The sequence below is a fragment of the Andrena cerasifolii genome, chromosome 4, assembly GCF_050908995.1.
Source record: "Andrena cerasifolii isolate SP2316 chromosome 4, iyAndCera1_principal, whole genome shotgun sequence".
Taxonomy (NCBI): domain Eukaryota; kingdom Metazoa; phylum Arthropoda; class Insecta; order Hymenoptera; family Andrenidae; genus Andrena; species Andrena cerasifolii.
Window position 1 is genome coordinate 16,255,244 of NC_135121.1, and position 22,151 is coordinate 16,277,394.

General features: G+C 37.7%; 9 protein-coding genes across 16 annotated transcripts; 5 read left to right on the plus strand and 4 right to left on the minus strand.

Annotated features, from left to right (window-relative positions):
* Window positions 1–10: 10 nt before the first annotated feature.
* Smug (Single-strand-selective monofunctional uracil-DNA glycosylase) lies at window positions 11–1,686 on the plus strand. The gene is made up of 3 exons (XM_076811043.1): window positions 11–718; window positions 777–926; window positions 1,371–1,686. Exons 1-3 carry the CDS (start codon window positions 11–13, stop codon window positions 1,479–1,481), a joined length of 969 nt encoding a protein of 322 aa, XP_076667158.1. The 3' UTR covers window positions 1,482–1,686.
* Window positions 1,372–2,467, plus strand: LOC143368378 (tRNA-specific adenosine deaminase 2). The gene is made up of 2 exons (XM_076811052.1): window positions 1,372–1,476; window positions 1,642–2,467. The coding sequence occupies exon 2, from the start codon at window positions 1,684–1,686 to the stop codon at window positions 2,209–2,211; it is 528 nt and encodes a 175-aa protein (XP_076667167.1). The 5' UTR covers window positions 1,372–1,476; window positions 1,642–1,683; the 3' UTR covers window positions 2,212–2,467.
* On the minus strand, window positions 2,259–6,538 carry Ttll15 (tubulin tyrosine ligase-like 15). 2 transcript variants are annotated; one of them, XM_076811019.1, is made up of 5 exons: window positions 6,188–6,538; window positions 4,204–4,470; window positions 2,945–4,128; window positions 2,639–2,843; window positions 2,259–2,574 (listed from the first exon to the last, which is right to left on the minus strand). In XM_076811019.1, exons 2-5 carry the CDS (start codon window positions 4,252–4,254, stop codon window positions 2,476–2,478), a joined length of 1,539 nt encoding a protein of 512 aa, XP_076667134.1. In that variant the 5' UTR covers window positions 4,255–4,470; window positions 6,188–6,538; the 3' UTR covers window positions 2,259–2,475. The 2 variants fall into 2 exon arrangements, with proteins under 2 accessions (XP_076667134.1, XP_076667135.1); XM_076811020.1 differs by lacking the exon at window positions 6,188–6,538 and having other exon boundaries at window positions 4,213–4,799.
* Window positions 4,845–5,752, plus strand: Rps29 (ribosomal protein S29). Its single transcript, XM_076811058.1, has 3 exons — window positions 4,845–5,005; window positions 5,357–5,456; window positions 5,528–5,752. Exons 1-3 carry the CDS (start codon window positions 4,944–4,946, stop codon window positions 5,534–5,536), a joined length of 171 nt encoding a protein of 56 aa, XP_076667173.1. The 5' UTR covers window positions 4,845–4,943; the 3' UTR covers window positions 5,537–5,752.
* Window positions 6,539–7,409: 871 nt separating the features above from the next.
* On the plus strand, window positions 7,410–10,120 carry Tango4 (transport and golgi organization 4). Its single transcript, XM_076811027.1, has 10 exons — window positions 7,410–7,664; window positions 7,883–7,989; window positions 8,053–8,177; window positions 8,247–8,527; window positions 8,609–8,758; window positions 8,842–9,036; window positions 9,109–9,227; window positions 9,490–9,669; window positions 9,743–9,896; window positions 9,978–10,120. Exons 1-10 carry the CDS (start codon window positions 7,662–7,664, stop codon window positions 10,035–10,037), a joined length of 1,374 nt encoding a protein of 457 aa, XP_076667142.1. The 5' UTR covers window positions 7,410–7,661; the 3' UTR covers window positions 10,038–10,120.
* Window positions 9,896–12,254, minus strand: Tbcb (tubulin-binding cofactor B). Its single transcript, XM_076811045.1, has 7 exons — window positions 11,412–12,254; window positions 11,133–11,317; window positions 10,912–11,055; window positions 10,752–10,839; window positions 10,489–10,680; window positions 10,329–10,401; window positions 9,896–10,253 (listed from the first exon to the last, which is right to left on the minus strand). The coding sequence occupies exons 2-7, from the start codon at window positions 11,250–11,252 to the stop codon at window positions 10,136–10,138; spliced, it is 735 nt and encodes a 244-aa protein (XP_076667160.1). The 5' UTR covers window positions 11,253–11,317; window positions 11,412–12,254; the 3' UTR covers window positions 9,896–10,135.
* Window positions 12,255–12,402: 148 nt separating this feature from the next.
* LOC143368361 (uncharacterized) lies at window positions 12,403–14,878 on the minus strand. 7 transcript variants are annotated; one of them, XM_076811017.1, is made up of 3 exons: window positions 14,574–14,878; window positions 14,332–14,407; window positions 12,403–14,225 (listed from the first exon to the last, which is right to left on the minus strand). In XM_076811017.1, exon 3 carries the CDS (start codon window positions 14,113–14,115, stop codon window positions 12,406–12,408), a length of 1,710 nt encoding a protein of 569 aa, XP_076667132.1. In that variant the 5' UTR covers window positions 14,116–14,225; window positions 14,332–14,407; window positions 14,574–14,878; the 3' UTR covers window positions 12,403–12,405. The 7 variants fall into 7 exon arrangements, with proteins under 7 accessions (XP_076667132.1, XP_076667130.1, XP_076667129.1 ...); XM_076811015.1 differs by having other exon boundaries at window positions 14,332–14,417; XM_076811014.1 differs by having other exon boundaries at window positions 14,534–14,878.
* Window positions 14,879–15,046: 168 nt separating this feature from the next.
* Window positions 15,047–18,260, plus strand: Tasp1 (Taspase 1). The gene is made up of 9 exons (XM_076811041.1): window positions 15,047–15,365; window positions 15,548–15,615; window positions 16,426–16,697; window positions 16,773–16,852; window positions 17,021–17,088; window positions 17,168–17,284; window positions 17,389–17,569; window positions 17,681–17,832; window positions 17,894–18,260. Exons 1-9 carry the CDS (start codon window positions 15,326–15,328, stop codon window positions 17,990–17,992), a joined length of 1,077 nt encoding a protein of 358 aa, XP_076667156.1. The 5' UTR covers window positions 15,047–15,325; the 3' UTR covers window positions 17,993–18,260.
* Sotv (exostosin glycosyltransferase sotv) lies at window positions 18,067–22,059 on the minus strand. Its single transcript, XM_076811006.1, has 10 exons — window positions 21,270–22,059; window positions 20,982–21,188; window positions 20,690–20,873; window positions 20,478–20,617; window positions 20,177–20,404; window positions 19,925–20,103; window positions 19,658–19,824; window positions 19,164–19,307; window positions 18,772–18,900; window positions 18,067–18,690 (listed from the first exon to the last, which is right to left on the minus strand). Exons 1-10 carry the CDS (start codon window positions 21,794–21,796, stop codon window positions 18,469–18,471), a joined length of 2,127 nt encoding a protein of 708 aa, XP_076667121.1. The 5' UTR covers window positions 21,797–22,059; the 3' UTR covers window positions 18,067–18,468.
* Between the last annotated feature and the right edge of the window lie 92 nt (window positions 22,060–22,151).

Here is a 22,151-nt window from a genome sequence, read left to right on the forward strand (position 1 = left end):
AATCAGTTCTATGTATTCGCATTTTATAATTAATAAAGGGATTACATCTATACTCAGTGGTGTTACAAGAAAATATTCATTGAGTAAATATATAGAGTTAGGCGCAATGTCAAGCTCCAGGATAACTAGAGCGAGACGCAACGGCGAGCTGTTAGAAAGTAATGCTAAGAGAATGAAGGTGACTGTTGTAGACAGTGAAAAAACGGAGAAAGATGTAGCAGTTGCGAGTGATTCGACGCTCGTAGATATTACCGAAGAATTGTTATCATTGGAACGTAATTTGGCTATTGAGCTGGGAAAAATTAAATTTCCCTTGCCTATAGAATATGTTTATAGTCCACTCGAATATGCATTTGATACACACGCTATGTATGTAAAGAAATATTGCACCACCGTCAAAAGAATATTGTTTCTTGGAATGAACCCTGGTCCGTGGGGTATGTCCCAAACTGGCGTACCATTTGGCGAAATAAATATGGTTCGCAATTGGTTGCAAATTTCGGGAGCAGTTGGGAAACCTGCGAGAGAGCAACCGGACAGAAAAGTAACCGGATTTGAATGTCCCCGCACAGAGATCAGTGGGAAAAGATTGTGGGGCCTCTTTAAAGAATTATGTGGAAATCCAGAAAAGTTCTTTCAGCACGCATATGTACATAATTATTGTCCTATCGCGCTAATGAACAAAAAAGGCTGCAACATCACACCGGCAGAAATGAAGGCAATATTTAGCCTTTCAAGTAAATCACATTTGTATACTAAACATTGCATATTTTCAGGGGGCGTACCAACAGACTATGCATAATGCTTGCGACAAGGCTCTGGCGAATGTGATTCGACTTTTAAATGTTGAAATTGTCATTGGCATCGGCGGGTATGCGGAGAAACGAGCACAACTTGTGGCCAAATCTTCTAAACTGCCGGTGAAGGTACTCGTAAATACTTTGTACGATATAAACGATGCAGGACTGTATATACAGTGGCGGACGAAAGGAAGTTTACATCTTTTAAAATTGCATAACTTTTTTAGAATTGGTCCAAACGAAATGACTTTTTTTTAGAAGCTAGAAGGATTAGTTTGTTAACAAGGAGAGGTTCCCACGTGTCTGCCCCTGATTGCTTTGGTTTTTGGATATGTTATACAGGCTCACGAAAAAAAGTTTAAAAAACGACCTTTACTATTTTTTTTGCTATTCCAATCAATTGCATGTTTTAGCACACTTAGTAAACTAATTCTTCTAGCTTCTCAAAGAAAACTCATGTCGTTTGGACCAATTCTAAAAAAGTTATGCGATTTTAAAAGTTGTAAACTTTTTTTCGTCGGCCACTGTAACTTAAGATTTTGCGTTTACATGCTTACATTCCATTTTCAGATTCTATGCCTGCCTCACCCAAGTCCACGAGCTGCGAATAATACGAATTGGAGTGAAAAGGCAACAAAGAAGTTGACCGAGTTTGGATTACTAGAGTGCTTCACCAGTTAAGTGCATTTTTTAAAATAACATTTCAACGAAGGTACTTTTAATGATGAAACTGATTCTAGTATGAAAGATATCTTCTGTTTGTTTTCTTATTAATATAGTAAGTGTTTTTGTGTGCGTGAGTTATAATTCTCCTAAGCTACAAATTTTTGTCTCCGTAAAGATAATTGAAAGATTTAAAGTGTTATTACATAAGAACGACATAATGGACACTTTGGCTTGGATGGATGTTGCATTAGAAAAAGCAAATGGTTCGTTGAAAGCAGGCGAAGTCCCAGTTGGCTGTTTATTCGTGTACAACAACGAAGTCATTGCTATAGGTAATAATACAGTTAACGAAACCCGTAATGCGACCCGGCACGCAGAAATAAATTGCATAGATCAAGTTTTACACTTTTGTAAGGAGAAGAAATTAAACTACAAAGAAGTCTTTCGCAATGTCGATGTTATTGTTACCGTAGAACCGTGCATCATGTGCACATCAGCGTTGTATCAACTGCAAGTACGTAATATTGTATACGGTTGCGCGAACGACCGTTTCGGCGGATGCACTAGTGTCTTTGAAGTGCCCAAAATTTATAACTCAGAAACAAAGATAACGGGAGGTATCAAGGGTGATATAGCAATGGCTTTGTTGAAGACATTTTATAAAGGTACAAATCCAAATGCACCGGAGTCAAAGGCGAAAAAGGATCGCAAAACAAAAGGCTGCGGAAGTTTGGAAAACATATAGTTTTTAACAATTTTGTTTTGTATTTTTAGTTAATGGATAGGAAAAGGTTTTCAATCTTCATTTTAATACAGCCAAAGTCTAAATAACAACAGAGAATTCCTTTTATAATTTGGAACAAAACTTTGTACGCATTAAGTATTTAAATGTATAACATACAAGTCTACGTACACTGCCAGCGTTGCACGTACAGCATTGTTTATTTTGTACTTGTTCGTAAACATGTAAAACTCTTTTGGAATAAACATTTTAAGGATTAGGAATGCCTTATAAACACCACGAGTGATCTACTTCACACTTGCCTTGGTACCATCTCACCAGTAACTGATTCCTCAGTGTATAGTCCTTCAATATCATATCTTTTGCCTGGAAATGAGAATCGATACAAGCAATGTTAAATGAGCACGATGGTACCCAATAAGAAACTCACTATAGGAGGTGGAAAGACCCTTTGGAAGTCCATCTTATTTTGATGCTCACGATAGCTTTCAGTCAAAACTAATTTAGTTTCCGCTGTAAAGCATGGACCGCAGAGCTGACACTCCACCCGGAAGCAATCGTTGCATTCTGCACAGAGTTCCGGCAGAACCACTAAGTTCTTGTCAGCTACCTCCATCTCCTCCTCCATTCTACTTCTGAAATTGAAATACAAACTGATCTTATCACGATCCCAATGTAAAGCATCTCTAATTCAACTTTACTGTAAGATTCATTAGGATTGACAACGAAACTTGACCTCATTCTTAAAGAATCCTTTCTGACTCTCTGCCCAACACCGACCAGCGCAAACAAGTTGTATAGAACTTGCTCATAAAGCAGCTGGTTCGGCGGATAATGCGCCGAAGACAGATTCGGCGACATATTAGCTTCCATAGTGTAAACGTTTAAATCTTCGTCGAGGGCAAAGTCGAATCTAACTAGCTCAAAGAAACCCCTCCCTTTTCCGAAACGTTCCACGACCTCTTTAATGTGGCTTTCTTTCAGCAAAGTGATTTCTCTTATCGCCTCGTGCACACCGTGCCAGACCTTCGTAGGATCTCTGCCCTGCGATCTAAGGTATGCGTCGAACGAGTCCTTCATCGAGAACTTTAGTTTAGTGTAATAATGCTTTAAAGATGGAACGTTCCAGATCGGCAGATAATCGTCACCGACCACATACTTGTCCAGCACGTCCGGATCGAAGGGATAGTACTTGACGGGGCAGAATCTGAAGAGGACATCAGCTTTGTAGGCGTATACTCTAAGAGGATCAATGGACGTAATCACGGTGTACACTCCAATGTCGAACTTGTAACCGTCCACGAGGAACGGCCGCTGTATAAACTCTTGCACGAAGGAGCCGGTCGCTGTGAAGTTTATGTCGCTTGTGTTTTTCACGCTGATGCCCCGATGATCGTTGGATTTCTGCACGAACATCTTCTCGGGGTAACGATCGGCGTACCGAAGGAATTCCTCCCGCTGCTCCGGCAATTTGAACGCCGGAAGTATGTAACGCCCCTCCGTCGTCGATAGATCCACTTTATTCGTGATGTGCCCGCAGCCAGGGAAATGATTGACACGCTGATGAGCTTCCAGTCTACTTAAGTTGGAATGCAAAGCTCTGAATGGGTAATCGTGCGCCCACAATAAGTCCCAGTTGGGATCGTCATCGGCTCTTTCGAAGCCCAGGCGATCCAGCACAGCGAATACGTGCTTCAAGTACCCGGTATCGTTACTTCTCGCGTATATCCGATACGACGGTCTTTTCTCCTGTATCTGAATCACTTTCGTCTGTACTTTTGTCAGACTCCGTTGGTAATAGAGGAAGGAGAAGAACAAACAATATAGAACTATGGGGCCCAGCACGGAGTACAGAAAGATTTTCAGGAGTGTCTTCACCTTTAGGCTCATAACTTTAGTGTAGACCATACTATCGGTATCCTGTGAGGGCAGATAACAATATTCGTTATCGTCGCTTTTAAATTAACGAAATGACTGTGCAATTACTTGACGAACTTTACGAACCCGTTCCTCATCTTCTTCTTCCTGTTTCTTCCTGCCCGGCATGATTGAACATACGATCCCAGTGTCATTTGTCGATGTACCTTAGGAGTGGCACAGTGTCTTTGCGCTCGAAGCGTCCAGCTGCAGCCAACGAAAGTACCGTTGCAATTATCCCCGCTCAAACGTTCCTTCTTCCAAGTGGGGCATAGATACACGAACCGGTTCTTCTTCATAGATTCTTTACTATGCCCTCCTTCGTCAAGCTCTGTTTGCCACTACCTACAAACAGTCGACGATAACAGAAAGTAAACAAGTTGGAGAAGAAATCTTCTAAGAACACTATGCAAAGCGAGAAAACCACAATTCATTCGATTCAATTACATAATTACTGTTCATAATATCCTATCAATTTTCACTGCTTATGTAAATTTCCAAGCAATGCAGATTTTGAAAATCATCCTGAATGGCGCGGTATATAGTTAGGTATATATGTACACGCTTATTAACCGTTTAATAGTAATGTACATAAATGGTTAATTAGAGAGCCGGTTATTACGATTTCTAATGTATTTATATATTTATGATAATAAATGCATAGCAGGAGCAGTTTTCAACGCGTCGAATTTATATTTGAAAAGTGGCGGGAACTGCTGCTAGAGCGCTGCTGCGCAAAATGCTGCGCCTCGAGCTAATGGCGTTTCCTGTCTTTTACGTTGTTGAGTCGGTACAGCAAGCATCTTGCTAACGAAGAAATGGGTTTCCAAAATATCTGGTACTCGCATCCGCGAAAGTATGGGCAAGGATCTAGGTCCTGGTAAGTGCTACTACTTTTTACTTGATTCTGTGATAAACAGATAGATTTATGTCATCGCGAGTCACATTGTACGCACTCGACCGCGTGTTACCAGAGTTTACGGTTCTCCGGCAACAAAATACTATTGTAGTAATCCCTGGAAGCAGTTTGTAGAGAATAATCACCTTGTTACTATTGAACAGAGGCTACCAAATATATTTGTTGATATGTTTGAATTAGGGGAAATGTATTTGTTGTGTGAATCGTAACCTCAAAATTATGTATAATTTTAAACGCTACTAATTTATTACTTCCCATTGCTTTGTTAAATGCTCTCGAGCCTGTATATGATCAGAATAATTTCTTTTTCAGCCGTGCTTGCGCAAATAGGCATGGACTGATTCGCAAGTATGGTTTAAATATTTGTCGACAGTGCTTCAGAGAATATGCCGCTGATATTGGTTTCAAGAAGGTACAGTATCACTTTCTCGCATATGTAACTACGTTATCGCAAATCTTTAACATATTTGTTGACCCTTGCAGCTGGATTAATGGAGCTACAGCATAAGAACAGCGGTTTCCCAAAACACTGCATTGTAATTTTACTCGTGTTGAAACACAATTATATGGTGTGGAGTTTGAGAAGAGACGAGTGCTGGCTTTTTATCAAGAAATGGATTAATGAAGATGTATTGGGAAATAAGTTGAATCATATTTAATTCAGTCATGGACTAAATAAAGATAAAGTAACTTTATTTATATTATAAATCTCTGCATTATAAAATTCATTTTCCCGATTACCAACACCATATTGGTATAACTGAGGACTGAATATTTTTCGTTGTACTATTATTTTGTTGCAAAATTAATTTACAAGTACGTCTGTAATTGCAGCTTACAGCGTAAACTGTTGACTTTCAATATGATATTTGCAATTATTTTGTGCATAATTAGTTATCATCAATTTGTAAATGTGGTGGCGACATGCATGAGTACTTGAAAAAAGATAAACAATACTTTTAAGTAGACTCGAACCTCGACAAGATAGGTTCGAACTCTCTCTAAGTACTTTGAGAAATAGTGGTACTTTCAAGTATAATCGAACCCTAACCAAGTAGATTCGAACCTTTTATGTGATTTGTCTTTCAGGGTTCGAATACTACTTTTACAAGATTCGATTCTTTCAAACGTCAAAGTACTTACAAGTACATTCTCGAACCAGGTACTCTTTCTGAGGTTTGAAACCAGCTTGTATAATCCAAGTACTTTGGAGATTCATAGAATGAAACGTCACCTCTCACGATTAGTACTCGAATCCCATGAAATGACACTTTTGTATTGGGATTGACTCGGATTCGTGAGTACATATAACCTGCTAGAGACTATTGTTATGGCTTAAAATTATTTCGAAGCTATGTAATTTCGTTGTCTAATCCCCCTCAATTAGTGTATAAGTACGGGAATATATGTAGGTATATATCATGACAAAGGCCACAATGGTAATAATAACAATATATTTTCTGAATGCTGTGTGTATTGGACTTGATTGGACTAAAGCTCTTTCACGCTCTTTAGAGAACTGACGCAGGGATCGGCGGGCTTAAGCTATGCTAATGGAGGGAAACACTTACAGGAGTAGTGATTATGTGTGCATGAACTGCGCCTGCGTCAGCCACACACTTACCACCGCTCCTATAGATGTTTCCCCCGCTCAGTGGCACCACCATCGGATCGTCATGTGCGGTTTTGTTTGAATGTGTATGATTGTTCTGCGCGCGTCTTTTTTTAAATTTATGATAGCGCTCTCCAGCGTAGGGGCTCCTCACGCGCCTGCTTCCCCTTCGTATCTTTAGCTGTGACCGTGTGTCACTAAACACATGTCGTATGGAATGGGGCGTCCGAGCTCACTTGACGACGGAATTTCCAACTTGAAAATTTCCAAATGCATGACACGGCAAATTCCACTTACGCCCAAATCGCCCGTTATTTTCATTACTGTAGGTTTCCTTATGCGCGGCTGGACGCATCATCAAGAATTTTATAGTCGATTTTCTCGGAAATGAAGTGCGATATGAAAAAAAAGTTACTCTTTCTTTTCGACTTGTAACAAATAAATAAGTCGAGAAAAAGGAATACAATTTTTTATATTGCGCTTCATTTTCGAGAAAATCGACTTTGAAATTCTTGACGATGTGTCCAGTCGCGTATAAGGAAACCTACCCTAATGAAATTCACGGGCGATTTGGGCGTAAGTGGAATTCGCCCCTTAATGGGTGCGTTCGGCAGTTGAGTGATTTCACTAGATTTTAATCTAAAGTTGCACGTTCATTGGTCGACGCACCCATTGTTTTTCGTAACCGTTTAGCTGTAAGTTCCTGCAGCAACACCACAAATTGTGACAAAAGTGACCCAAAAATCCCTAGTAATTTGTACATAACCTTCTTATCTTGTGTGCCTGAATTTGTCAATAAAAGTCACATCCCAAAACATTATGTTATTTATTATCATTTTTCATAAATGAAACCTCACTTAAAGGAATGAATGAAGAACTAGAGCGCAGTAAAACCTTGTGTTACTTTTATAACTTAAATACAAATGCTTTATGTAGGATAATAATAACGACGTTTTACACTAATTATTTTTAAACCAACATAATATTTAAGGAAAGACATTAAAAATGGTAAGGATCACACCTTTAATGAAATTCTATATTTTTTCTGTAACGACTATTTTAAACTCTTCAACAAACTTCTTTGAAATCACAAGAGTATTCATTTAATTATTATTATTATTCTTCTGTACTGTCAAGGAGTTTGTTACTATCATCGACAAATGTCATAAACGATAATAATAATGAAATTTGTAAAGAATAATCGAACTAAGCATCTTTGTTTATAGGATGTACAAAGGCATTCTGTACATACCCTTGTATTTAGATCCTTAAAACGAACACATGACATGTTTCTATTAAACCAAGGTACTTTACCACCTGTGGATCCTAACTTGTAAGTGCATCTTGTATAATAAATGCTAATAAACATTAGAAGCGATATATTAACGTTTTACAGGCAAAAGATGAAAAAGTTTGTAAAAGCCAAGGATTGTTACGGACCTGTGTTAGAGCGAGTCAGAAATAACAATGCAATAAAAGCGCAGCACGAAAATGAAAACGCTGACCCTCCTCCGCCAGGCGGTACTCATTTATACCATACACACATAAATAATTTCATTATTGCCTTAATAACAAAGATTTAATCTGCAGATGAATCATTCGGGGGAGCAAATAGCACCGCAGTTGTAGCTTATAACCCTGTACAAAACAATAATGTAGTAGCCGCCACCCAAGCGAATATGGGAGGGAATGCGGGTAACAATACTGTGCTTATACCACAGAAAAAAACGTCTTCCATGGCAAAACCGAAGTGGCATGCACCATGGAAACTGTACAGAGTTATCAGCGGTCACTTGGGGTGGGTACGCTGTTGTGCCGTTGAACCGGGAAACGAATGGTTCGCCACAGGTTCGGCGGACAGAGTAATTAAAGTAAGATTGTTATTTCAATGCAAACATAATCGTTCAGTGTAGTAATATATTTTAATTACATTGCCTCGGTAACAATTCTAGATATGGGACCTTGCGAGTGGTAAATTAAAAGTTTCCTTGACTGGTCATATAAGTAGCGTCCGTGGGCTAGCATTTTCTCAGCGACATCCATATCTATTTTCTTGTGGAGAAGATCGTCAAGTGAAGTGCTGGGATCTCGAGTATAATAAGGTTAATGGAGACAATATTACTTAATTCTTCTTAACGCCTTGATAATTTAAATCTTACGGACATAATCGATTTTTCCTTACCAGGTTATAAGGCATTATCATGGCCACTTATCGGCTGTATATTCCATGGCGTTGCATCCTAGCATAGACGTGCTAGTAACAGCGGGTAGAGATTCCACTGGGAGGGTATGGGATATGCGCACCAAAGCAAATGTTCATACACTTGTAGGCCACACTAACACAGTTGCTAGTGTAATTTGTCAAACAGTCGAACCACAGGTACATTTTGCCTTGTATTCTCAAACTTTATCAATGCAGATATCTGATACTCAGTTTTCTTCCTTATATTAGATTGTCACTGGAAGTCACGACTGCACTATAAGGCTTTGGGATTTAGCCGCGGGGAAATCTAGAGCCACTTTAACAAATCACAAAAAGAGCGTGAGGGCTGTGACGTTCCACCCGTCATTGTACGTATCCTGTCCTTTAATCAATTCAGTGTCTATATCAGGCCCGTCCAACTTTTGCTCTTGCCTTCGAAGGGCAACCGCGGGTGGTTGCGAGCGAAGGCAAGAGCGACGATTGTGCCCCACCATTGGGACCTTTCGCTCTTGAGGGGCGCGAAGGGCCTGGCTCGGTGCCTTCAAGAGCGAAGAGCAACTCGCAGTTGCTCCTGCGAGCAAATCCGTGGACAGGCCCGGTCTATATCCTCATTTATTTACTTTGCGCTAGGTATATGTTCGCCTCTGCATCTCCGGATAATATTAAACAATGGAAGTGTCCGGAAGGAAAGTTTATTCAAAATTTATCCGGCCACAATGCCATAGTTAACTGTTTGGCTGTTAATCCCGACGGCGTCTTAGTTTCTGGAGCGGATAATGGCACTATGCACCTGTGGGATTGGAGGACAGGGTAAATTGTACTTCGTATAGTGGCTATTTCTTTTAACCGTAGTATTGCCTCTAACGGACCTATAAACTTCAAGGTATAATTTCCAACGTCTACAAGCACCAGTCCAGCCTGGTTCGATGGACAGCGAAGCTGGAGTGTTTAGTATTACGTTCGACATGTCTGGCACTCGAATGATCACAACGGAAGCGGATAAAACAATCAAAGTTTACAAAGAAGACGACACTGCTGTAAGAATAACTTATATATTAAAAATTAATAATACAGTAACCAAAATATGAAATTTCCTCATCTGTTTAACTCTTTTTCAGACGGAAGAATCGCATCCAATAAACTGGAGACCAGATATAATAAAACGAAGGAAATATTAAGCGTCTTTGTATGCTATAAATACTATTAATTTCAAACTTCTTATAAGTACTAAGTTTTAATAAAAAAAAGAGACGTTCGTCGGATGATTTTAGGTCGTTTAAAGTTCTTCGTTCAAGTCGTACTCTTCTTCGGGAAAATCTCCGACCCTCACATGCGCTGGTTTTACGAATCCACCATATTTTGGTAAACATTCAAAATATCTTCTCCCATTAACACTGAAACGAGAGGTATTCAAAATTAAGGATGGCATATATAAAAATATAAGAGCGTACAATTAACAGTGTTCTTACTTTCCATCGTTTTTACCAAGTGGTTCGTCATACTTTACACCAATCCACCAGCCTTCCTTAAAGTCCGTTTTACCTAGAAACAAGAGATATTCGTACAGAAAGTATGAGTTTAATACAACCAAGAAATAAACTCAAAGAAACGCAGGAGTACTTTACTTACCAACGTACATGATAGTAGCCCTTCGTTTTGGATGATTCGGTACACAAACTTCACAACGATTGCCAATTTCGCACAACTGAGCGGCTGCTGCTTCCGCTTCCTCCTCTTGCCTCTTCTCTTCTGCTTTCCTCTTCATCTCTTCTTCGTTGTACTTTCCCAATTTATTCTTCGCCAAGAACGCTTTCACAGTATCTGAATTAAGAAGTTATACTTTCTAATACCAGTTATAATGTGAACGTGTAACGCAATTAAAATTAGCTTACCTGCCCTTTTGGCGTACTCTTCTTCAGATATTTCAAATTTTTCAACGTCATCGGCATTTTCCTCTGCCCGAGAGAAATTGTCAATTACCTATAACGTTACATATATTCATATTATCACTATTATTGTTATCGAAGAGGATTAACATCACTGCTATTTTACATGTATTCGCATCCCATCATCGATAGGGTACGATCCCAAAAGGCGTTGACCGTCGTCCAATTTACAAATTAGCTTATCATTCTTATCGTACGCTTCAATTGTCATTGTGGCTTGATTACCACCAGTAACGAGCTCCAGTTTCCCCTTGAACATGGTAAAACAACGGTACATAAGCTACAATAAATAGTAATACAAATCATCGTTAGCAAAACGCGCACTACCTTAAATTCATCGATAGTGATTCCTTTTTGAAATCTTCGCTCCACGCAATACGACTGCTGACTGGAATTAGTAATGGATAGATTCACAAAATCCGCCGTTACTACGCTATAAGCATTCATTGTTGCTTAAATCAAGAAGATAGTTCTGTCGGTGTATCCTTCGATCGACTTTCGAACGAGGTGCGCTGTGTACGATGTATAACAATTGGTCACTTATAGGTTATGATACTTGAATGCAGATTGTATAAAATAATTCATTTATTACATATCGATAATTACAAGTTCTGATGGTAAAGGCAATATTATTTAATACGATTATTTATATATTACATGTAATAAAAGCAGTATTAGAGATAAAAGTATTAATCTTTAATGTATATATTGTATATATAGTATATACATATGAACCTACTGTTTTGACAGAACAAAGTCGAATTAAATTGCCTGTTACTTTGTTTTTGGTATTGATTACATGTATTCCATTTTAACAGAATCGAACAAGTGAAATGTTCTCGAGATGAAAAGAATAATCAGAACCGCTTACCGTCGTTACTAAAGTACATAAATATTTATATTGTACGTAATTGTAAAAATTTACATTTATTCGACACAATGCGTTATAATACATCGCATTTACTTATCTTTGATAAAGAATATGTAGTATTTAGATGTTATATTAGTCCCTGTCAATTAATTTTGTTATTAGAATAATTAAAGTACTATCACTAGAAAGGAAAAGTTATTTATTGCGCTGTTCTCTTTCCAACTTATGTCCACATGATACTATCCTTTACATTATGAAACCTTAACATCTGATAAACAAAATAGAGTTTTAACTGCGCGAAATTGATACTGTGCGACACTCTTTGATACTCTGCATAGTAGTAGTATGAATATTGTTTTCCAGCGTCGATCTTGTACAAGGGCGTCCGGAGACTTTTTTCCAGGGGGGGAGGGGGGCAACTTTGGGTGATGGTAAAGAAAAATATACCCATCTTGCTTTTTTTTAACCCATTTTATAGTGTCAATTTAATTACAAATTTAAAACCGAAATTTAAAAATAATCCCTTTTTTATATGATTCTCAAAAGCCAGGGGAGGCAACTGCCCCTTTTGCACCCACCTCCGGACGCCCATGATCTTGTAAATCAATGTTTAGGATGTTCTACACAATGGTAGACCCGATTACGCTGAAATATTTTGCAATTTATGGAAGCTGCTGCAAGATATTTAGCTCATTTGCCATGAATAATTCTTCAAATAAATATCTCTTTTTATAACAGCTTGGACTTCAGTATTTCGTACACCATCTTGTTTCGGAAATACGGCATGTCCTGCTGCGAGAATGTAATCTTTTTGTTCGCGCAAACGTATTCAGCGAACATGCAGGAGAAGACACCACAGTCGCTTCCGTTCATTTGCTGCGGAATATTTTTGGCACACTCTAACTTCCAGTCGCTAGTATTATACGGCTTTTTCTTTTTGTCCAAGCTTTCGTCCTGCAAGTATTGCCGTAGCGCTGCTAAACATTTCGGGTTGTTGCCACCCATACTGTCATAATAACGAATACACTTGTCTCTGAAATCGATTATCGACATACACCAATGGATACCTAAATGTACAGGAACAACCACGAGATCTCGCGCGAAGATATCAATTTTTTTGGTCCACCGCTTTAACGACGCGTGTCCACCGGTGATTAATTTTGGATAGAAAAATGTATTCATAGCATGTATTTTCGGAAATCTGTCAGTTCCGCCTCTGGCTATTAACAGGTTCATATAGAAGTTTATTACTTCATCATTTAACCAATTCAAGTCAGCTAATGTATGAATATCCTTCCTCGTGATTCTTAGACCGAAACCTTCAACGAGGAGTTCGTCTGGTGGACGAGGAATAAGAGCATTCTTTACATCCTTTAGCATTCCATCGGTTAAGGTCGGGAACGCTGGCTCTTCTGGCTCTTCTCTTTCATCGAGAACAGCCTCGCACAACCTCATAGATCGAGCCAATTGCTCTTCTAAAGCAGCTTCTCTTGCTAAACGATTATGTTTAGATAGTATGCATGTCATCTTCTTAAGCTCTTCTGCTTCTTTATAACGTTGCTCTATACGCTGATTATATCTTTTCGCCACTTGGGGTACGAAGTCTTCCCTTAGCACCGCCTTTGCCGCTAACTGATCTCGCAACGTATTCGTAGCTATGCATTCGATATGCTTCGCCGAAGGTGACTTTTCTACATCGACATTTCTCTTAGGAGACTGCGTTCTGTTAAAAATGGAATGTACCACCTTCTCTTTATCATTTTCTAAGGTAATAAGTACTTCTTTATCTTTCTTCTCCTTATCTCTCATTTCCCTATTCGGAGTACTCCATCGTATGTGAAGCGTGTCATGCTTTCTAGAAGGCTGTTGCGCTCTGGAAAGAGGAGTAGTTGCATTGGACTTTTCTAGATCTATTACTTCGACTGGCTCTTGCGCGGATCTTATCTCGTCATTTTTGTCACTTAGAACATGTATCCTACGTGGAAGGAAGTTTTGTAATAGTTCCTCGTATTGACTCTTTTCTCTCAAGCGATGAGTTTTGGTCAATGTAGGACATCGTCGATGACCCCCGTTCTGCACCCTCTCGCTTTTGTTGGCAAAGTAACCCATGTTAAATTTATCGTAACACTGCGCAGGTTTAGGCGAGGAAACTGACGACGTACAGCCTGGAAACGATTTGTCTCTACTACTGCACGTCCCATTCAATCTATTGGACGCTTTGATCGGAGAATGTTTACGCTGCGTTATAATTTCAACATCATCGCTGTCGCTGTCATCTTTCACTTCGATAGATTCGTCCACGTTGACAGTTTTATAATCACAACGATACCTTTTCGGGGTTACGAATTCCTCTTCTAAACTGAACGAGACAGCTCTACGCTTTCTGGGTGCTTCATCTACCCATCCGAATAACTTTTTCAAAAAGTCGAATATCAACATGATTATTATAAGAAAACAATTGCTGGTAGCACAAAGCCAAAATGTTTTTTACTGGTATGGCCATCCAATATATTATAAATTAAACATGTCCCTTGATATTCCATAGAATCCTGGAAATCACATTAAAGCCATCTCAGTGATAATGAAGCATCCGAGTATAAAGCAGCAATCGGTGTTTTTCACAAACCGATTTCTTGGGCTAGAGATACTACTTACATTATACATACACGTAGTATTTAAGTATAAACCTCTGGTTCCCAGCCGGTGTGTTAAAATTGCGAATTCGAATAACCTAAAATAACCTGTACGGTAATTCAATATAATTTAATAACGACACAGGTAGAAATCGAGATATAAATCATAGACGAAAAGTGAAGCTTATGAATATATATGAATTAAAATCGGAACAAATACGTACGGAGATTATCGATTTCACTGGATTTCGTGGAAATTCTTACTTCACGCCAACAATCCCACTATCTTACTCTTTGTTATTAACCCCCCAAAAAATGGAAAAATTGTATACGTCATACATATCACACAGAAATTTAAACATAGCAAGTAATAAACGGTGGATTCAATTCCATTGATATAGCCGCAAGGTATGGACTGCCAACTCCCGCGTATTTTACAGAAAAATCTCACGCCGTTCGGTGTCACATTCCCGAACTACGCGTGCTGTCGCTACGCGTCCCATGCTTTTCCATTTCAATGCAAGGATTGTAATTTTAATAAACTCGAACTGGTCACGCTGCCGTCAACAGCAACGATATTTCCAATGTATACTTTTCAGCTAGTTTGGTGCGATTAAATTACAGAAGGACATACGCATTAAATTTAACGCCGTAACTGTGACGAGTAACGAATCGCACGCATGCGTTTTTGAATATCCCTTCGTGTTCGTACTCTATACTTATGCATGCTAACTCTTCCTCGATTTTCCTTCAGGTGGTGCAGAAATCTTGTCATTGTATATAACTTTTTGCATTTGAAAGGAATAATACATAATGAGGTGTACAGATTACTTCGTATTGTTTGAACATATAATTACAAATAGCTCACGAATGTAATTTAATTTAGCTGTAACTGTACATTTGTAATCAATAAAATAAAAGCCTGAAAACAACGATATTTCTATTGAATATATGTAGGACACTATAGGAGCTTTTAAAAGCTATAAAGCAATAACAGTAAAGAATAATTAGATCTGATGAGTAATGTTAATCATGGGTTTATTGCTGTGCATGTGGGTATGTTATTAATTTCCATTTATAGTATTATTTTAACAAAAGTACTGCGGTATTGTTATTCGTTATATTTATTCTATTTATCAAGGTGGGTCGTAGCATTATTTTAGTGGAAGAAAAATGAATTATTGATTATTATATTGAATTGAACTTTTTATAAACATTCATGCTTGTACACTTTTAAGGAGCAGGGCAACATTCTGAAGCCCTTAAGGAGAAGTATCAAAAATTATGTCGTCAGGCATGCAAAATAGTAAGTTACTCTTATTTGTACGTAGAGGGTGGAACATTAACTCTATTCACGGCAATTATTTCTGTTTTTCTGGAGCTTAATTATTTTTCACCAAATACTGTACTCGTTTATTCTTAATTCGACAGCTGGTATTGAGGTGATTCGAACGAGGTATAATAATAAGTTCTTCATAATCGTGAAAAGTGATAGAATGGGTTGCAAGCTAGCAAGTTGATTTGACATAGCAATTCAAACATTTTATAATATAAAAATCATTATTTCACCATTTTTTATAGTCTTGAGCGACCTGTTCTGCCTTGTTGAAATCATCCCTACGTCAGCTGTTGTATTAAAAGTAAGAGATATAGTGTCTTAAGGGGAGATTCTACTCTCTCTGCCAAAAATCGGCCACATTTCGGTGATGGTTTTTTTAATGAAATAAACACTTAACGTTTTCGAATTTTTGGGGGTATATTGTACCACTCTTGAAATACAAGAAAAAATCTTTGTTGTTTGTTTAATTTCACTTGTTTACTTAAATAGTTCGCAGTGAAGTTGGCGTTTTCAGAATTCGACCTCTTGCTGATTTGATCATGGGAAATACTTCACTGCAAAATATTTAAGTAAACAAGTGAAATAAATAAACAACAAAGATTTTTTCTTGTATTTCAAGAGTGGTACCCTCAAGAGTTTGAAAACGTTAAGTGGCGAAATTTTCGACTGAGAGAGTAGAATGTCCCCTTAAAGTATATAGAATGTTTTAAATCACTTAGTTTAGTATATGGAAGAATAGGAGGAATATTTCAGGTAGTTTTATCAAATGTTTTGTAGGCCATACAGAATCTGAAGACTGGCGGTAATACGTTGGACGCAGTGGTGGAAGCAGTGATTATATTAGAGAATTCCCCGTTAACGAATGCTGGCTTTGGCTCTAATCTTACTTTGGAAGGGACGGTAGAATGCGACGCCAGCGTTATGGATGGTACTACATTACAGTTTGGAGCGATTGGCGCGGTTAGTGGAATAAAGAATCCAGTTCTATTAGCGAAACGACTTTGTGAACAGCAGTCGATCAAAATTGCGCATGGCAGAATTCCGCCGAGGTGAATTTCTAAGCTCGAAAATTTGATTTTAACTACAGTAATAGAACAAATCTTTATAATTTAACTATGCATTAGCTTTCTAGTTGGGAATGGCGCGCATGTATGGGCACAAGAAATGGGAATACAGACTTTACCTCCTGAGCAATTAATTTCAAGTAAGTGAAATTCAGTTTTACATTGATTTTAATAATATTTTGACTATTGTATTTAGGGAATATCCCGGGATATGGTATCCCGAGATCCCGCGATCCCGTCTGTTTTTTGGATTCCAAAAATACCGGCATTTGATATAACTAATAATGTGATTATAATTAATATTTCAGTGAAGGCCCAGAAGATATATAAACATTATAAAAGAAAAGTAGAAAATTCTAGCGTCGAAGTTCACAAGGTAAACAATTTTTTGTCTCTGTACTTTCGCATGACATTTTAACGACTCAATTTTATAAGAATTTAATATGCCCGTGTAGTGTGCTAAGAAAAGAATGGATACAGTTGGCGCGATATGCGTTGATAAGCAAGGAAATATCGCAGCAGCTTGTTCCAGCGGTGGCATAATTTTGAAATACCCGGGAAGAGTAGGGCAAGTACGATATTTCTTTTAAATTTTCTGCGCATTAAGAATATAAAAATTTTGGCTAGTCGATATTTTATTGAAGAGTAGAAACTAAAAACGTAAAATAATTTCAAGGCTGGTGTGTGGGGATGTGGTACTTGGGCATACAAAGATAAATATTCAGTTGGAACGAGTACATCGGGCTGCGGAGAGCACCTAGTTCGCACTTCATTAGCACGTACCGTTGCAGAAACTATTTCGCATAACTCTTGCCCCATCACGAGTTTACATCGTGCCATGAAAGATGATTTTATCGGTGAACACCCGTAACTACTTCACTATCTCCCGCTGTCAAAATTCTATTTTAGAAAGCAAATTAACTAAGGACATACACTGCCGTGGACAGATAAACATCTCTATTTTGCAGATTCGAAATTTCTGTATAGAGTTGAACAAAAGCTTGGCGGTGTCATAGCTATTCGATACGCGCCACAGGAAGGATTGGGGGATTTCCTTTGGAGTCATTCAACCAATTCAATGATAGTAGGCTACATGAATTCCAGCGAACAAACACCAATGGTACGTTCTACTTATTTTTGGAAAGGAGAATAGTGTATGTAACATATCTATGATTCTCTAGAGCCACATGTCTATACTACCATCTCACGAAGTTGGGAAAAAAGCAGTTGTCGAAGGAATATGCTTTAAAATGACCGAGACTGAGAATATCGATACTTAAGAGTAATATTAATGAACGTGTGCAACTTTTTGGAACGATATTGTTGAGAAATATACAAACTGATATTAAGTTCTTTTTATAACGCAGTTGTACAGCTTGTTTATTATCACTATACACCACAGAAAAGCCAGAATGAAACTGCCTAATGACATAATTTTACATAGTAAAAGGCATTTTATACAATACAATATGTATATATATATTTTGCTATATTTCACACGATTGTTAAACATATGTACTCGAATAAATTGAAATTATTAAATTCAAATTGTGTCGTAGAATTGTATAACTATAAAAAAAATAATACGATGAAATATTTTTAAATCGCCATTTCAAAAAACAATGTAACAAATGAGCTATCTACTTAGTTTTATGTATAAAAATTGTTTGTACACTTCTATATATCTACTGTACATTAATGTAGTAGCAAGAAAAGCTTCTCATCAAATTAATGCGCTATCGGAATGATTACATATTTACAAGCTCCCAATGTCATTAAACCTCTTAAGTTTCTCGGGAAATACATCTTTGAATAAGACTGGATCCGCGCGAAATTCAACTGATTGCAGCGGCATTGATCCATAAATGGAAGAGAATCTATTTATGCATTGCGTACGTTCCATCATATGTGTCAAATCTGCTGAAAGCATTTCTGTATTTGTACATTCCGGGCACCGGAATTTCTTCTTCGGCGTTACCTACAACAAGATTGATTATTTGAGTGTTCTTTCGATGTTATGTGAATATTTCAGATGCTTGAGAAACTTTAATAAACATACTTTTATTGGCGCCTTCCTTGTGATATTCGCTACTAGAAAATTCATCGCTATATCTTCACAATTCATATGTTCGTCGACCCACTCCTTTATATCACCGGGCATAGCAGTGGTATACATATAATTCCAATACTGAAACGTTAATTAATATATTGACGTGGTTTATAAATTACATTATACATAAAAAGATCCAAATTATTGTACATAATAGCTTTCGAAACGTTATGTTAGTAACATGTTAGGTAATAACAGGAAGTTCACGCTGGAAGTGTCGGGTACATTTTTCAGAAGGGAATTACGAATCCAGGATTTGATGTATTTGTAGAATCTGAAATGAAAATGTGTTGGGAATTAAGAGGGATTTAAATAAGAAAATATGCGAGATATTTCAGTACTTTATGGTGAAACGCAGCTCCAGTCAAAACCATAGAAATACTGTTAGTCCATTCGCTCTCGTATTTCCAACAACTGGTCCCATTATCCCACATATGAATTCGAGATGGGAAGCCGACTATTCGATCCGGGAATTCCCTCCAAACCTGCAATTATTTCTTCTCTCTATCATCATTCTCGTATTTTGTCTTACAAGGGGACCTTCAGGTTTGGCAATTTCAGAAAATTTAGAAACTTAGTGCACGTGAAGATCTTCACTTAGACATTAAAAGTGCAATTTCTCAAAGCAGTAAGACGCGTTTTTAGTCAAATTCGAGAAAATAGACTTTGAAAAATTCTGAGTTCCTTTATATACAGGTAGAGGAACACCGTGTATTTGTATAACGAAACTCAGAATTTTTCAGTCGATTTTCTCGCAAGTATCCAAATTTTCTGAAATTTCCAAACCTGAAGGTCCCCTTGTTAGCGAATATAAACTGAATTATAACGAGCGAACCTCGTAAGCAAATTCTACTTCGTCAGCAGTCAGCATTATAATATCGTCGTCTATCGATAGGACTGTTTCAGTTTCGATCTCATCATAAGGATAAAATCTGTTCGACAATTTATTTTCTTTCGTTTGTATAACTTTCAATGGTTTGCTTAACTTGGGCCACCTAGACGCTGCAGCATACAATTTTTTAAACACATTCATCCTTCATTACTTAAAACTTTATCACGACCAACGCTGATTCATTAACTAATATGAAACATTAACACTTACAGTGTGGCGGATCCTTGTGTTGATTGTTCCATATTACTAGAACCTTAGACAGACTTGGCACTTTAACGAGTTTGTTAATCAAAAGGAATAACAGCTCCAATCTATCGTACGTTAAAATTACTGCAGTGAATCCTCGAGTTTTTGGCGCCGTAACCGGTAAAAAGAGTGGCGACGTCATATCCTATATGCATATACCACAATAATTATCTGCCTAAAAACTTATTAACATAATTATTATCATAATGGTAACTTTCCTTCTCAGGGGAGACGTTCCAAAATGTATAATCTCTGGCTAAATGTGGAAATACACGATCCGCAAGTATCTCCAATGTAGTTTCTGTTATCTTCTCCATAGATTTAAAATATTTCTCATAAAGCCATGCGCCTTGTTCTTGAAGTTCCGTAATTCTTTGCTGGGACACCTTTCTCAAAACAGATGTTATAGACAAAATATCTACTTCGCGTACAAACATAGCGGCCCTAAATAAAATGTCCATTTATAACTTATAGAAGTCTTTTGATGCTATGTAGAAATATTGGAGTTGACTTCTACCTGGTCCAATCGATTATACCATAAAAAGGCATCGTGAGAGAATCGGCTATAATTACAGGTACAGAACCTGCCGCCATGCATTCCAGAAGTGTACTCTGCCCCAATCTTGCGCCACGAATTACTAAGCAGAACGTTGCTGTCTAACAATAATAGCATCGATGTAATAAAACTTTCAGAAAGTTCCTTTGGCTTAACACGAGTATTCTACGTACCTGAAGCACATTAGGATATTTATAAACATCTTCTCCTGCGCATCGAACTGTGGTATTCATAGAATTATAATGCAGACACGGACCTAATATTAAAATGTCTTTTGGCGACATAGATTTAACTTCCAATAGATCCTGCTCGAAAGCGGAGTTAATGTTGATTTGAGACGAGATGACTAACCACGGTCTAAAAAACATAAATGATTTATATCAGTTCGCGAACCACCAGTTAGTCAACCCTGATTTATATTATCAGTGAGTAAAAGCAAGTATATGTGTAACTAGTTTCATTTACCTTGTACTATTAGAGTTTGGTTTGAGATTGGTTATAAGGGGACTATATACTGGCAAACTAATGTCGAAACCAAGTCTATATGTTAACGACGACATTCCAGCACCTGCAATCATTGCTTTCCCAACAGGTACGTCAATGATTGTATTATAATCAGGTACGCTTCCAGGTACCATATTAAATATAAGATGATTCTCCCCGTTATTCCAGCTGAAATTTGGAGATATGTATGACAAGAAATTGTGCATGAATTTCTAAGCTGGATTGTGCAGAAAATAAAATGAAATTTACAATGGCAACGTCTTCAAAGCTTGCGAAACTTCGTGTAGCTTTAATCTGTTTTGATTCAGCGTATCAATCGAAGGGACAAAGATACATGCTTCGTGTGGATTTGGCGTGTAGAATTTACTTGAAACAATTGTGCTTAAAATTTGATAGAACTCTTTGGTCATTTGACTCGTTACTGGTCTTTCTGAAGTGTCAACATATATTTTCGGTGGATAAACATAGACTAGAAGCTTATTCCCTTGGCTGCCGCAATGATAAACATTGAAACAATCAAAATATGTACAAGCAGAGTTTGTCGTGTCTGCCATCGGCGAGTTTGCGCTTAGTATTTGTACAGGCAAAGAATTTACATCGTTTAGATCTATGGCGTTATGTACCGAATGTTTCTGGGTGTTTCCAAATTTGAAAATATGATATGTTGCGATTAAAATGATGAACAATGTGAATATCAGCAGACATATCACAAACACGTTGTGGTAATGGTACGAGATTCTATTTGTTTTATACGACATTCTTGTTGGAAATACCATATTAAATTTCTTTTATTCAATATTTGTTGTAATACACAAATATCAAAACAGTTAACCTATATAAATGTAATTAACTTTAAATTTCCATTAATTTATTATGTATTTCGAAATTTGTCGATACACTTCACTAAGTGGCAATAGCTTAATTTATGTAATCCTCTCTTTCATCGTTCTCGTAAAAAAAACTGTTGACGCATTGGCTGTCATCTTTTGACATTATATTGAAAACTGTGACGATACATAAAAATGGAAGGTGGCGTCTCCTTGTCATATAAGAAGGAACCCACCGACCGACGAGTTCAGACCTGTTTTGCGCATGTTGGTGCCGGAACAATTGGGCTATACCCCAACCAAT